Below are 14,841 nucleotides of genomic sequence, written 5' to 3' on the forward strand. Positions count from 1 at the left end.
AATACTTAAGAAAAAATAAAATTAGTTTGAAGTTACAATTCATATTTAAGTGTTGCCGTGCCAAATATTTGAAATATACTAGGTGCAGGATCCTATTAAAAAATTATAGTTAATTCATAATACTTTTCATGAAAATTAGTATCTGATGAAATTCCTAGAGTTTCTGTCCCTTATGTTCTTATAGAGCTTCTCAATTTTATACATTACTTCAATATTAAATAAGATATATACCTGGAATTCGTGTTTATTATCCAGTGTAGCCGATACATCTCTTGACATTATATATACGCAGTTGCCGTTAACAGTAAACTGGTTGTCATCATAAGTAGTGTAAGTCAGATGTGGTTTCAAGTCACATTCGCAATTTCTACAACTGGATGGTTGGACACAGTTATCTCCATCTCTGACGTATCCGGGCGGACAATAACATCCAGGGAAGCACATGTCATCGACTTTTGGACAAGCACGTGGATCTGACAATGTCTCACAGCTAGGCTCGCATCTTCTTTGATAACAGTCTTGATATATTAATGGAGCTTCACAATGTGCAGCTGGAAATGAATACAAATGAAAGTATGTTCTATTTCCCAAAAAATATATCAAATAATACTTACGGCAGTTTTGTTCTATTCTCCAGTTTGATAAGTCAAGACTTGGTTCAGATGAAAGGCAATCAGCTACGAAGTTTTGAAGAGCATCACATTTACAGATTTCTTCACCTTTAGGATCATTCACTGATCGTTCTAGACACGAACAAGTAGATTCCAAACAATGAGATAAGAAAGATTCAACGTCCAGTATGTATCCACATTTGAACAAAGATTTTTGTCTGCAGAAGAAAAACAGGATTAATAAATCCTAGCTCCCAGATAACACAGGATATTACATGTACATACACAACATTTCCAATGTGCAAACAATATACCCTCCCATATATATTTCAAATAGAAATTATTTCAGGTATTTTTTTTCAAATACAAACATAAATGTATTGAGAGAATGTTCAAATATATACTTGTTTTATACATGAAATATTCTTTATAATTCATGTATATCTATAGTGAATACTTGAATGCCTGCATCAATGCACGAGTCTAAAAGTCCGTTATTTTTAATTACATTAGTAAATTTCTGATTTCAAAATTCGGTATTTATTTAGTTTATGTTGCATATGCTCGATTACCTTGAAATTTTAATATGTTATACATACTAAAAACATTTCTTCACATAGTTTTTAAGGTTTGAACATTGGCAGGTCGGATTAAGCTAGGGGCTTGGGGGGACTATAGCCCCGGGCCCCAGGTCCAAGAGGGCCCCATCATTTGGAAATCTTCTGTATTTTTTGATGTGTTGATACCACAAATCTAATGTATTGATATTATTTTGTGAATTTTTCCGGGTTTTCGAATTCCTTAAGGGGGCCCCGTCATTATTTTAGCCCCGGGCCTTATAAATCTTAGTCCGGCCCTGAACATTGGAAAATGTACACCGTCTTGAATAGTTGATATTTTGTAAATACTTGATGTTGGAGAGGATTAGGGGCGGGGGGGTCTGTTAAACATTTAGACTATCTTCTAATACTCCACCCCCCACGCCCCGAATCCTCTCCAAAATTAATTATAATTAGTTACGACTAATGTAATGACACAAATCAATTTCTAACAATAATAATTTATTTACACGTACAAATAATCATCAATTTCTATTGGATACATTCGTGACGTTTCTTCATTAAATTCTTCAATTCTATTTGAATATGAATAATGTCTTTTTAAATAGAAATTCCCCAAAATACTGACTATAATGAGATCTAGTTCTTCCATAACGAGGTACATATATTATCATGAATATCTCGCCAAAGTCGCTCAATATTTTGAGTATGAGCCTAACCTAACCTAACCTAATCTAACCTAACCTAACCTGACCTTACCTAACTAAGAACAGTCGTCCGCCATATGGAAGGATCAGATTATATTGCAGCTTTAGGGGAGAAATTATTGCAAAAGTGATCCCGGGAAACATGTGAAAATTATTTTCGGTTCACAACTAGAGGACGTATTTCAAAATACAAAATTAAAAAAAGCAATTTTTTTTAAATTTATCAAATTAACTGGCACTTTATATACAGTGATTGAATTTTTTAATAAATTCTGCGTATTTTTCATTTTACAAGATTGGTAATTTTATACTTTCGCTCTAGAAAATCGAAAAATCATCCGATATCGATGAATTTTTTTTAAATATTCGTTTTGACGGCGGATATATGAAAAAAAAATATGGGAAATATCTCACCTGGAGATTTCATATAGTTTTATGACTTTAAATGTGACCATGAACGCATTTCAGTCGATCTCTTTAAATAAGGGGCGGGAAAGAGTGGGCACTTTGATATAAAAATTGTCTGTTGGTCTGGTTTAGCTGAATCGATTTTAATAAACTTGATGTTGTTTGAAAGAGCTTTTGTCCAGCAATATAAAATAAATTCTAAGCAATTTAATAAGCAAAGTGAATGCTAGAGGGCCTTATTTCATATATTTTAGATATTGTGATTTCTCTTTTTTCTGTTCCGAGATATCTTAAGACGTATGTAAACGCTTCCACGTGTTTCTCGGGGCCACTTTTGTTATAATTTTTTCTTGAAGCTGTAATAATCCATACCTGAGATATGGCCCACGGCCGTTATTAGTTGCCCATCGGGTAGATATTTAGGTAGATAATTTAATTCAAATAAACACGGGGGGATTAATGGGGTAGGTGAGATGTGTATACCTAAAACATACCCTGGATATTTGAGTAAATTCTAGGTATATGTTAAACGTACGTATATTCCTAGAATATAATATTTTTGTATTTGTGCTATTTGGGTTACTTATAATAAATTGTGAATTAATTCTACTTACTTTACTTTGTTGCAGAGAGTCCAAGCTCTATTCTGTAATTCGAGCGGACAAGCCTTTGCATGGCAAATATCTGGTTGGTCGTGCGACAGAGCCCAACTGTCTCCAAAATCAGCCGTAGTTTTTGCTAAGCTGCCGTCTGGTTTCCTCTTTTCACCTTCGTTATCTCCATCAAAATATCCACACAATCCATCAACCTAAATAATGGGGGGACTAGTGTATTGTAACTTTTTTTATTATTTTTGAGTCTGATTTTAATATTACTGATGAAAAATAAAAGTGATTCCACAATTAACGATTATTGTTAGTTTTGAGGAAGGCATAAATGATTTAACTGGAAAAAGAGTGAAGCATTGACCAAAGTTATCTTTCTAAACAATACATTTACATGAATATCGCTTGCACATAACCTGCAACCAAATTGTAAAGGATTGTTACAGATGCTTTTTGGCCCAATAGGCTCTTAGGTACCATTGATTTGATACTACTGCGAATAAGTTCGTAAAATGGTTGCTTAGGCCGTCCCTGTCCAGCTAATATGGGATTTTTAAAAATCGGCGTATTCGCGCAGCGCTTTTCGAGCGGCGTCTACCACATTTTTCATAAATATCGAAACTCATTTGATGTTTATTTGTATATAATTTTTTTAGTAGCAGGCGGTTTATTTATAGTATTTTTTCTAAATAATTTTTACGAAAGTTTATTTATTTATTCCAGACCTTACAAATGATTATAAATAGAAATATTCTCAATCTTAGAGATTCATAGAAATATATGCCACTTGCTGGTGTTAATTTGATATTTTTTACCTTATCAATCAACTCCTGATCCACTCCAATCTTAACATCTCCTTCTCTGTTATAAATAACCCAGTATCCATATTTTGGGGAAGCGAATAATATGGTGTTACCAATTTGTTTTATAATAAAATCAGATTGCGTTTGTGCTAATAGAATTGCTTGATCTAGTGTGTAAGTGTATCCATCAAAGTCGATGGTGAAATCAGGATGAATGATAAACTCTTCCCAATCTTGTTGGATGATTAGGTCTCTTGAGCAAACTGTTGTACACGTTTTTTTCACTGAAATTCAGAACAAAATGTATTTCTATCAATAAATAAATAAGGTACATTCATTGGTAATGTGATAAATTTTGCTTTATAGATATACATACGTGATATTTCCCAGTTGTCGTATTCTAAATCTCTGACTAAAACATGGTTGCAGATGTCATATGTAAACTCAACATTATCAAAAGTGTTGAATGTCTTTCCATTCACCTTACACAGAGCATCTGGCTTAGGTGGAGCTTCGCAGTGGAATTCTCGACAGAAGCTATTGCTGTTATCTATAATTGGGATCAAACCGTCTTCACATTCTATCTCAGGGCATTTGAATAACAATCTCTCTTCACTAGAGTCTTCGAGGTCTTCCGGGAATTTCGGCACACAGATATATGTTTCACAAACTTTTTCTGGCTTATCCATTTTCTTTGGAGGAGGTAAGTTCCATTTTCTAGTTGCTAAAATAGAAAAGTATCATTAATTCATTGTTATTACCAATAGGTTTAAAATATCAACTTTGACATCAAAGTGCTGGGGGATTTTTGAACAATTTTGATGACGACTGGTCAGAAGAAATGAAAAATTTCCATATTAGTTTAGAAAAAGTTCATATTATACTAATTTCTAAGCTGCATCAATCATTCTACTTACAAGTTTTTGGTTTTTGCGAAATGTTTCTACCTCCTTTTCTACCAGATGTTTTTGTATTTGTATTTCTTATCATTGGCGACAAATATTTGTTCTGAGATTTCTTGCTTTGCTTCTTCAAGACCTTCTCAAATCCAGGAGGACAAACAATTACATGACATACTTCTTCTGAAAATACAAAGGTTACCATAAATTAGATCTGTAATTTTACTTGAAGTCAAATTTGGGGAACATACGAGAGGGCGCTGTTAGAATTTAGAACTTCTACACTTCCTCGAAAGCTTAAACATTACTTCAGAATCATTTGTCCACGTTGAAAAAGGTACCTTCAAAAAATGTGAAGCAAAGTTTCCAACTGAATCTTTAAGGAAAGAAAAGTCTCGTGAATTATCCTATCTATATGTTCTCAGAATAAAAATTCATTGGATGCTTGAGCTCAAGATCAGCAGTGAGTGTGTTGGTGCCAATAGTGTTCTTGAAGGTAATCATTTTATTTTCTATTTTAATCATTTTATTTTTTTTTTGTTTCAGCTTTTTATTTCCTCGGTAAAATTCCAAGGAGTTGGCAGATTGAGGTCTTGGAATCAACCAGGAATAAAGGGTTATTAGTTGCGTGGAGTAGGCAGATTGATACACACTTCTTACCAATAAACGAATAACCACCTTATCTCCACCCTTTTATTGATAATGGCTCCAAAGTGGGAGCCGCAACGTCGAGAATTTTCAAAATTCCAACTCGATTCAAGACTACTCTGGGCTGTGGAGAAAGCTTATTTCGGTAATGTTAAACCAACACATGAAATTATGTAATTTCAGATGGTCATAATGTTAAACGGGAATAAGTTGAGTAAATATGCATTTCGTTTAAACTTATATCTCCCATCAAGATAAACTTCAAGTAGAGTTAAAAATAACAGTACAATATACGTATTATCATCGAGCATTTGTCAGATGATTTAAATTTTTACCTTTAGGTGTCGTAGGCTGTTGTGTAACAGTAGTCGTTGATTCAGTAGTAAGCCTTATAGTTGTAGTTAGAGGTTTTTTGGTGGTAAATTCAGGTTCTGGCTCCAATTCCAACAATGATTCTAGTTCCTCACGAGGAGTAGTCCAAGTCTCTTCTCTATCATACTCTGCACAATAAATTTCATCATCGGGACAATCTTCTTCTCCGTTACACCACAAAGTTGAGTTAATACATATGTTACTGGTTGGACATAAGATAGTTCCCTCTTCGCATGGTTGACAGTTACAAGCACAAGTGGTAGTAACAGTACTCCGTAATCCCTAAATATAATATGACAATTATATAAATATCACCACTGATTTATCAAAAAATTTGTTCTCAATTAATTTGAAAAAAATATACTAACTTCAGCACAAGGTTCGCATTTCTTCGGTGTACAATGCTCGACACCTCCAAGCTTACAAATGCATTCTGAACAATCTTCTTTTTCATAAATAGCGCCGATTGAATATCTTGAATAAAAAATAAGTTAACATGTAGTTGAAGCATATAGAACAGTCTCTAAGTTATTACTAACAAATAAAACATTAAGCAGTCTAGCCTAGAATAATAAGAAAAATAAAAATACTAATTTAATGACTTCTCAATATACAATGTGAGATAAGTTGAATTATTATTATTATTATCAATAATAAATAATATTATTTGTTAAATCACTTAAAAAGAAGTATATTTTCAACTATTACAAAGCTTTTCATAGTGTTGATTGGACTCATGGAAGCTTCTTAATAAATAGCAGAATCGGTTATGTATACGCAGGCCTATCAGTCAATATAGGTATAAATATAAGCTATAGCATTTAAAATTTATAGAGGACCAAAGCAAATAAATTTAAAAAGGTATGAAACCGGGAGACACAGTATGATCTAAAGTCTTCAATCAAGCCTGGATGTCTTTAAAAAACTAGACTAAGAAGACAGGGACAAATACCGGGTGTCCTACGAGAAGGTACAATACTTTGTTTTGCCGCCATTTTGGTAAACCTTAGTTTTGACAGTTCATATTTGGCAGTCGTGAAGTAGAGACGTGGCGAAATTGTGATGGAAAATATTCGATAAAACGACGTGTTTTAATCGTTAAAACATTTTATCAAAATCAATCATCCATTACTGTGAAGATGAGAAAGGTGAAATTTTTGGGAGAAAAACGTGCCAACAAGACGCACTATTAATCGTGTAGTGAATGAGGGACTGTAGCTGATAGGTCCAAGCATGGACCACAACGTACTGCAAGATCGGCTGAAAACATTACTGCTGCTCAAGAAAGTGCTCAAAACAATCCATCAATCTCAATTCGACGCCGTGCTTAGGAGCTTGGTCCTCAAAGAAAAACTTTGGCCACAATTTTGCACAAGGCTTTGCATTTGTTTCCATTTAAGATTCAGTTGATACAAGAGCTTTTTCCAGAAGAACATTTATGCCTCCATACATATGCCAATAAGATGTTACAGCTCGCCCATGACAATCCCGATTTTCATGAAAAAATCATAATGAGTGACGAGGCACATTTTCATTTGGATGGATGTAAATAAACAGAATAGTCGGTACCGGGCAAAGGAAAACCCTCAAATTATTCCTCAGTCACCTTTGCATCCATTAAAAGTGACGGTCTGGTGTGCAATTTGGTCAGGAGGAATCATTGGACCTTACTTACGGCGTAACGGTAACTGTCAATGGGGAGCGATATCGTGATATGATTGAAAACTTTTTAACGCCACGACTGCATGCTTTGGGCTTGATTAATATGTGGTATCAACAAGACGGTGCCACATCGCATAAAGCCAGGATTATAATGGAATTATTACGAGACCTCTTTCCATACATAACAAGTTATTTCAAGAAATAGTGATGTTGATTGGCCGCCACGGTCGCCTGATTTGACTGCTCCGGAGTTCTTTTTGTGGGAATATCTGAAAAGCAAGGTTTATGCAAACAAACCAAAAAAGCTGGAGCAACTCAAACAAAATATTCGTGATAAAATTAATGAAATACCGCGTGAAATGTGTGAGATTGGCGGACATTTATCTGATATTGTATTCCATACGTGATAGCCGACATTAAATAAAACATTTATCAATATAAGATCCATCCTCTTTCATTTAATCAAAAATTATAAAAAACAAAGAAGTAGATCTTCCCAGCGGACATCCGGTATATGGACAAATATGCGGATTACTATGCATTTATAATAGATAAGATAGAATAATGTGATAAACTCTGAAAAAACGAGACACTACAGCTAATACTATCTGGAAAAAATGATTATAATCAATAAATGAAACAAAAAACAACAGCAGAAATTGAGAACTTAGTTAGATTGGCATGGTTAGCATTAGGCAAATTAGGATATATCCCAAATGATAAAATATATCTCCCTATCAAAACCATGGTATACAACAATTGTTTTTTCCTATTTCTCATATAAGTCAAATATTGACAAACTTATGAAGGCACAGATATGCGAGGTATGAAACTGATGAATAGGAAAAAGAATGTGTGTATAAGAAACAAAACAAAAACAAAAGGTTACGAGATACATAAACTGAAATGAAAAATAATCAAATAAGAAGTGTAATGAAAAACAAAATGATAATTGTGTCCCATACAAAAGAAGTAGAGTAAAACCACAAATGAGATGAGCAGATAACTTAGAGAAACTTGCAGGATGAACATGGATCAATACGGCGAAAAATAGAGAAATGGCAACGATTGACGCTAATGAGATCGTTAAAAAATTAGTTACTATAATAGTGAATATGCATTCGTGTTAGTATCATCAGGATAATATAAATTTGATGAAAACGTTGCAAAAGTTTATTTGATCCTTATTTCATCATCAGAAAATATTTAAAAGGGTTTGCAAGGAATACAAAAGAGGAACAAAAGACGTGTCTGGCCACGAAAATACATTTAAAGTATTTCTGTATTTGCATCGATCGTACAATTGCTTTTTTCTTAACTTACCTCATTGTCCCAACAACACATGGACAATCAGAACGTGGAACACATTGTTGTCCATCCCAATATTGTGTTGACAAACATCTACAAACCTCCAGATTGACATTCTTTTCAGGTATTCCTGGGCAATAATTACATTCATATATAATAGTCGTAGTAGGCACAGTAGATTCTATTGTAGATTCAGTAGCTTAAAAAGAAAATAACAAAAGTAAATATTCCACCTTTAAGGATAGTTTCGAACTACATTAAATACTCACGATATGGTAAATAACATCCACGAACTTCTACACGAAGTTGAATATTGTTCTTCCATTTTTTGGGAAGAATTTTCAAGTATTGTGCTCTAATAGGTAATTGGAATGTATTCAATTGAGGCATATCAGAATCGTAATTTCCTGGAAATATTCTCTCTTTTCCTTCATATAAAACTGGATTCCAATTTGTTCCATCGTGAGAATATTCTACTACATAACTCTCTACCCAACCATCCGGTCCTCCTTTTGTTTCTACACCAGTCAACTCTCTCGGTTCCAAGAAATTGAACTAAAATATGAAATAACTATTTATTGTGATAAGTAACTAATAAAAGTATAACTTTCGACCTCTCTATCAGTGAACCGTTTTACCAGGTCCCCAACGTCAATGTTTTTAGCAAAGTTGATTGATATTCCGATCAAAAAATATGCCGAGTATTCATTCAACTATTAAAATCTTTCATTGATTGAAAGTAATGAATTGCATAAGAAATTCCCACTTCAACTTTTGTTTTTGTGGAACTTTCATGCTAATCGCGGCTGTAAACATAGGTATTATTCCTTTCAATTCTTCAGCTAATTCGTTTAGAGTTAATATTACGATTTTGATGTTTGCATTTTTATGTTTTTTAACATAGCGTAATATTTTTTCCCCAGAACGATATCTCTTGGTTGTGGAGATTTACTAACGAGATCGATTTAAAATAAAGTGTACCAAACAATGAAAACTATTTTTTAACAATTCGCACGAGATACTTGAACATTCGTTTTCCCTGTTTCAATATCCAGAATAATTGAAGTGTCATGACTCATAATACTAATTTGATAAACGTACTGCTAATTTATGCTTTTAAATTTTTTTACATTAAATTATCCCAAGGGATAAGTTAAAAATTTCAATGAAATGAACAACTTATAAAGTGACTGATCGGAGGTCTGGCGTTGGGTGTCCAAGTGCAACAACGAAAGTAGACGATAGATTTTTCACGCTGTCGGTATTAAGACCGACATTTATCAGCTTATAAAATTCGGGATAGGCTCAAAAAACACATATAAGATCAGACATTGTATCAAACAGGAATTGTATCAAAGCAACCCGCGGCAGATCTTCAACTCTCCTGGAAAGGCATCGTAGAGAAAGGCGATATTGCCAATCAATATTATCATTGGACTGCAGTGAAATTCACGGATTAGTCTATAGTACTCAGAGTGTGGAAATGATCAGAAAGATGATTTGCTCAATGTACTTTCCGCGAATCACGCTCTTCCATACGCAGATCAGTTATGGTTTGGGGAGGAATTAGTTTTCACGATCGAACTGAACTGCTTTTTATTATTAACGGGGCTTTGACTGCTTTGAGGGAAATCGATAAAGTACTCGTAGAGGTTGTGATCTCATTTGCTCCATTTATTGATGACCAATTCATTTTGAGGCAGAATAATGCTCTCTACATAACGCCGAATACTAGGAGCAGGGGGGAATCACAGATCTGGATTGGTCTGCACGATAACCTGATATGAATCCCATAAATCGTTTGTGGGATAATTTGGGGAAGTGTGTAAGACTCGTCATCTTCCTTCTAGCGACTTAAATCAGCTCCAAATTTCTGTTCGTGAAGAATGGAATACTATACCGATGGAGTATGTCAAAAATTCAATTTCTTTCTTTAATTTCTTATTTCTTAGACCATTTAATATGTTTATGTTTCTAAATGTTCTTGATTTTTAGTCTCTTCTGTTCCAAAATTAGTTTTTTTTTAATAATTTGTAAAAGATAGATATAAATTGACGTTTCTACTTATTTTAAGAAACATAAATTCAATTTCTTCGATACCTGACAGAGCTAGAGCCCTTCACCGTTGCAGAGGGAGAAATACCCGCTATTAAAATGACAAAATTTATTAGAAAACCTAATGAAGATTGAGGTAAATTTGAAGGACCCGGTTTTTTCGTTGGTGTTGAAAATCTAATCAATAATATATTTAGATACAAATGGAATTTTAGTGGCATCAATGTACTGCTCAGATTTCAAATTTTCTTTGTCAAATTCTTAAGAAAAATAAAAGAATGAGTAGTGACCACCAGTTCAATTTTTTCCGGGGTCGCTTTGCCCAACAATCACATTACTGGGCGCAATAATAATGATTCAAATATCTGGAATCATCACATTTTTTACTATATAACATGAATTAGACTTATCTTCATTAATCACTTTAAATGAAAGTGATTTATATGGAAATAAGCACCGCAACCTTCAATCTTTTCTAAACTCGATCAGTTATGTTAAATTTTCATTTCCAGTCATAATTAATTTAAAATATCAATAATAAATTCAATAAATTGACCAAGCTAACTCTTCTAAACCCTAAGGCGAAAAATTTAATTCTTTATGATCGGTAAAAAGAACAATGCTCTGATTGAACAATTCACAACACTATTTTAGTGTTGTCAGCTTAACGAAATTTTCGCCAAATTTCCTAGTAAACAGGTCTCGCTCAAGAAGGTACTAAATATAAAGGGTTGCTCAATCCTATACTATCCTAGCATCCCTATTGGTGTTCCACTGTTCGTTACTAACATACTCACTTGTAATATTATATCTATGTAATCGATAATTTCTTACCATAACAGATTCTGTAGGTGAATCAAGAAGCGGTTGCCATGCTGAATCACTGCTTAATTTGAGATTGGATTTGTCATGTCGAGAATCTTTAGAAGAACTAACAGATATTTGAGACAAAGATAGTGAACTATTATCTAGACCAAGTGGATCGTTACAGCGTTCAGGAGCTGGAGTTGTTGTTACCTGCAAAAATAAATTAATTATAATCGACTACATTTTTTAACGTATCAAGAAGTTACAATAATTATCGATGTTGATTCAACTGTGGTTGGAGCTGGAGTTGTTTCGGCACAACCAACAAGCTCTATCCTCAGGGATATACCATTATTCCATGATTTTGGATTGATACGGATTTTTGTAGCCTCAACAGGTTCATCAAAGTATTGCTTTACGCCAGTTGTTGAATCAGTAGAACCTCTAAATATCTAAAACAAACGGATTAGATGAAATAATCATTGTAATATAATCATTAGGCAATACGTACAACTGGTTCTTTGGTATTTTTGTCGAGGATATAATAGAAAGTATGTCCATCTGGACTATATAGCACTCTATAGCTTGTCACGTATTCATCATACATTGGACTTCCTCTAACAATAACTCCATAAACAGGTTCTTGTTTGCCAAAGTTAATTTCCAAATATTGATTTTCATTGGGATATTTCGGCGCCCAACTCCCTCCTATCACAAAATAAAATAGTTATATATAGCAAATTGATAACAAAATATATTATGAGACATACCGGAAGTTTCACTGACATCGCTGTCTAATCTTGCATTGCTAGGAGAGAAAATATCTTCCAAAACACTACTGGCACTGAAAGCGTCGTCTGGCAAAGGAGAATCTCCCTGGATCAGCGGTATGAACCTAATACAACATACAAATTAAGCCTAACTATAGTAAACAACAATTTGAATATACATCCTATATTAAGAGTCGTTATCATTACCTGTCCTTAGTACATTTCTCAGGTGGAGTGACACTTGGAGTTGGATAGGGTGTGGTTTCAGAGACTAGCGGCTTACCCGCAGCAACTGGCGCTTCTGTCTCAACGACAATTCGCTCAGTTACTTTTAGCATCTTTGTTGTAGTAGTAGCTTCTGTGGTAGTGGTAGTATGTATAGAAATTTCTTCTTCAGTTATTTCAGCAGGTGCAGATAGACTTGTAGGTTTTTTTTTAGCATGAGTGGTGTATTTGAGTTCTTTCGTGCTTGGAGTTTCTTCTTCACTCATTTCGACAGGAGCAGCTCCACTGCTAGCTTTTTTACTAGTGTAGCTAGTGATAGCGACTTTCTTGGTACTTGGAGTCTCTTCTTCCTCAGTTATTTCAATAGGAGCGGCTTGACTTGTAGGTTTTTTTCTAGCATGAGTGGTATATTTGAGCCCTTTTGTGCTTGGAGCTTCTTCTTCGCTTATTTCGACCGGAGCGGCTCCACTACTAACTTTTTTACTAGTGTAGCTAGTGGTGGCAGCTTTCTTGGTACTTGGAATCTCTTCTTCTTCAATTATTTCAATAGGAGCAGATGCACTGGACGATGATTTTTGAGTTAGACTAGTAGTTGGTTCCATTTTAGTACTCTCAGTCTCTTCTAGAGTTGTGCAAGTGTTTTCTTGACATGCTATTACGTTGTTTATACATTGACATTTCTTACAAGCTTCTTCGTATTCAATAACTTCGCCTGGCTGGAAAATATATGAATAATTTGATATTAATAATAAGATATTTGTTCCGAAATTTCAACGTAGAACTTCCACATTTTAATCATTTGTTTGGAACAGTACTAACCTTCATAGGTTTGCCTTCCTCGGTGACGCACAAACAAGAACTAGTCTTAACACACGTATTTTCATTTAACCATGCAGATCCAGCAGGACAATGCTTATCTCTAATAGCTGAGACACATCCTGCTTCGCATGTAGTTTCTCCTTTACATAAACCTTGTTTCTTCACTAAAAAGCTGTAGTAATGACAAAGTTGTTTGCATTTGATAGCACAATTGTCATAAACAGTACCTGGTGCACATGTTGCTATAACAAAGAAAAATGTTTACCCAAAATACACAACCATGTACAGCCTAATATGTTTATACTTTTAACTACATGAATACGTTGATAATGAAAATAAACAATCATAATTTGATAAACAGAGTTCCCTTTTCGGAAAATAGGGGATAATAAATTGCAAACGACTATGGCTGCTTTGAAACACATCCTATCGTTCAATCATTACAAATGTATAAAACTGACGGGAAACTGTGCTTGTACATTATTTCTAATCTAATTCAATTCAATAGTAATAATCTGATTAGTGTGGGCTCAAACATCGTCAACAGATAACGAGGACAACATGGTCTTACACATTTTTTGTCATGTACCATTCTAGATCAAGACAAACACAAAATATAAGTTACCTGGAGAAGTTCCACTAGAATCAAGAACATAGAAATAAATATATTTTTAAATTTCTTTAACTCGTTTCGTAAAATTACCTATATAAGAGAGAGACATGGGGAACTTCATTGGGGGTTGGTATGAGAAGGAAATCCAAGTTTACTTTTAATGTCTTTTGTATCCCGAAGCACCTCAAATTATTTAATGGTATTAATTAATAGGTACTTACGTATCGGCTCTTCGAAAGTATATTCAATTTCAGATATACCTAAAAATAATAATTTCATATAACTTTTCAATGAATATTATGTTTATAATATCATACTTACATGACGGCTTAACTTTTTCAACTTCTCTCTGGGAATCACACGTTTTCTTGATCGGATTAAAAAGTGTATCATTGGCACAAGTCATTTTCACCCATTTATTTCCTCTTACACCAAACGTGCACACATAATACGTAGAACAATCTCTTATATCTTCTCTTGTGTCATTTAAGAAACATGCTGGTTCACCAGTGGTAATTTGCTCTTGTACTGGTGTTGTTGTAGCTTCTGCAATGACAAAATTTGGGTTAGTTCAATGAAAATAAACGAACCAAGAGTGCTAAGTACATTTTGAAGTAATATTTTTGGCGTGACTTTTCTTAGTAACCGGTTTCAGTTGTTTTTTATTTCAATAGTTCTTTTTATCTGTTTCTTGCTTTTTTTGTATTTAAAGAAACTTTTCAGCTTGTGTTGTAGCTTGATGAATATCACAAAAAATCTTTTTGGAATGATTTAGTTAAGGTAAGTTTGTGTCTTCTTCTGGTGTGTCATAATATTACAAATACAATAAATTGTGCTCCCAATAAAATAGCTATTTTATATATTTTTCTTATTTTTTGCTTTTATTCATCTTTATTGTAGGTTTATTAAGTTTCTTATTAATAAACAAATGAAAATACCTAGACTTCCTAATATGAAAATAATAATTTA

General features: G+C 33.8%; 1 protein-coding gene across 1 annotated transcript in view; it reads right to left on the reverse strand.

Moving 5' to 3' along the window:
• LOC130448812 (hemocytin) overlaps positions 1 to 14,841 on the reverse strand; it is a 79,492-nt gene that overhangs the window by 17,836 nt on the left and 46,815 nt on the right. Inside the window, exons 35-52 of the mRNA XM_056786343.1 lie at positions 14,194 to 14,418; positions 14,094 to 14,132; positions 13,260 to 13,501; positions 12,423 to 13,156; positions 12,216 to 12,340; positions 11,957 to 12,153; positions 11,712 to 11,897; positions 11,473 to 11,655; positions 8,853 to 9,138; positions 8,599 to 8,782; positions 5,982 to 6,087; positions 5,577 to 5,895; positions 4,612 to 4,776; positions 4,071 to 4,418; positions 3,707 to 3,978; positions 2,901 to 3,094; positions 615 to 829; positions 232 to 551 (exon numbers count right to left, since the gene is read on the reverse strand). Of these exons, the coding sequence (XP_056642321.1) occupies positions 232 to 551; positions 615 to 829; positions 2,901 to 3,094; positions 3,707 to 3,978; positions 4,071 to 4,418; positions 4,612 to 4,776; positions 5,577 to 5,895; positions 5,982 to 6,087; positions 8,599 to 8,782; positions 8,853 to 9,138; positions 11,473 to 11,655; positions 11,712 to 11,897; positions 11,957 to 12,153; positions 12,216 to 12,340; positions 12,423 to 13,156; positions 13,260 to 13,501; positions 14,094 to 14,132; positions 14,194 to 14,418 (4,340 nt within the window). The remainder of the gene's footprint in view (positions 1 to 231; positions 552 to 614; positions 830 to 2,900; positions 3,095 to 3,706; positions 3,979 to 4,070; positions 4,419 to 4,611; positions 4,777 to 5,576; positions 5,896 to 5,981; positions 6,088 to 8,598; positions 8,783 to 8,852; positions 9,139 to 11,472; positions 11,656 to 11,711; positions 11,898 to 11,956; positions 12,154 to 12,215; positions 12,341 to 12,422; positions 13,157 to 13,259; positions 13,502 to 14,093; positions 14,133 to 14,193; positions 14,419 to 14,841) is intronic.

The sequence above is a fragment of the Diorhabda sublineata genome, chromosome 9 (assembly GCF_026230105.1).
Source record: "Diorhabda sublineata isolate icDioSubl1.1 chromosome 9, icDioSubl1.1, whole genome shotgun sequence".
In the NCBI taxonomy this organism is placed as follows: Eukaryota; Metazoa; Arthropoda; class Insecta; order Coleoptera; family Chrysomelidae; genus Diorhabda; species Diorhabda sublineata.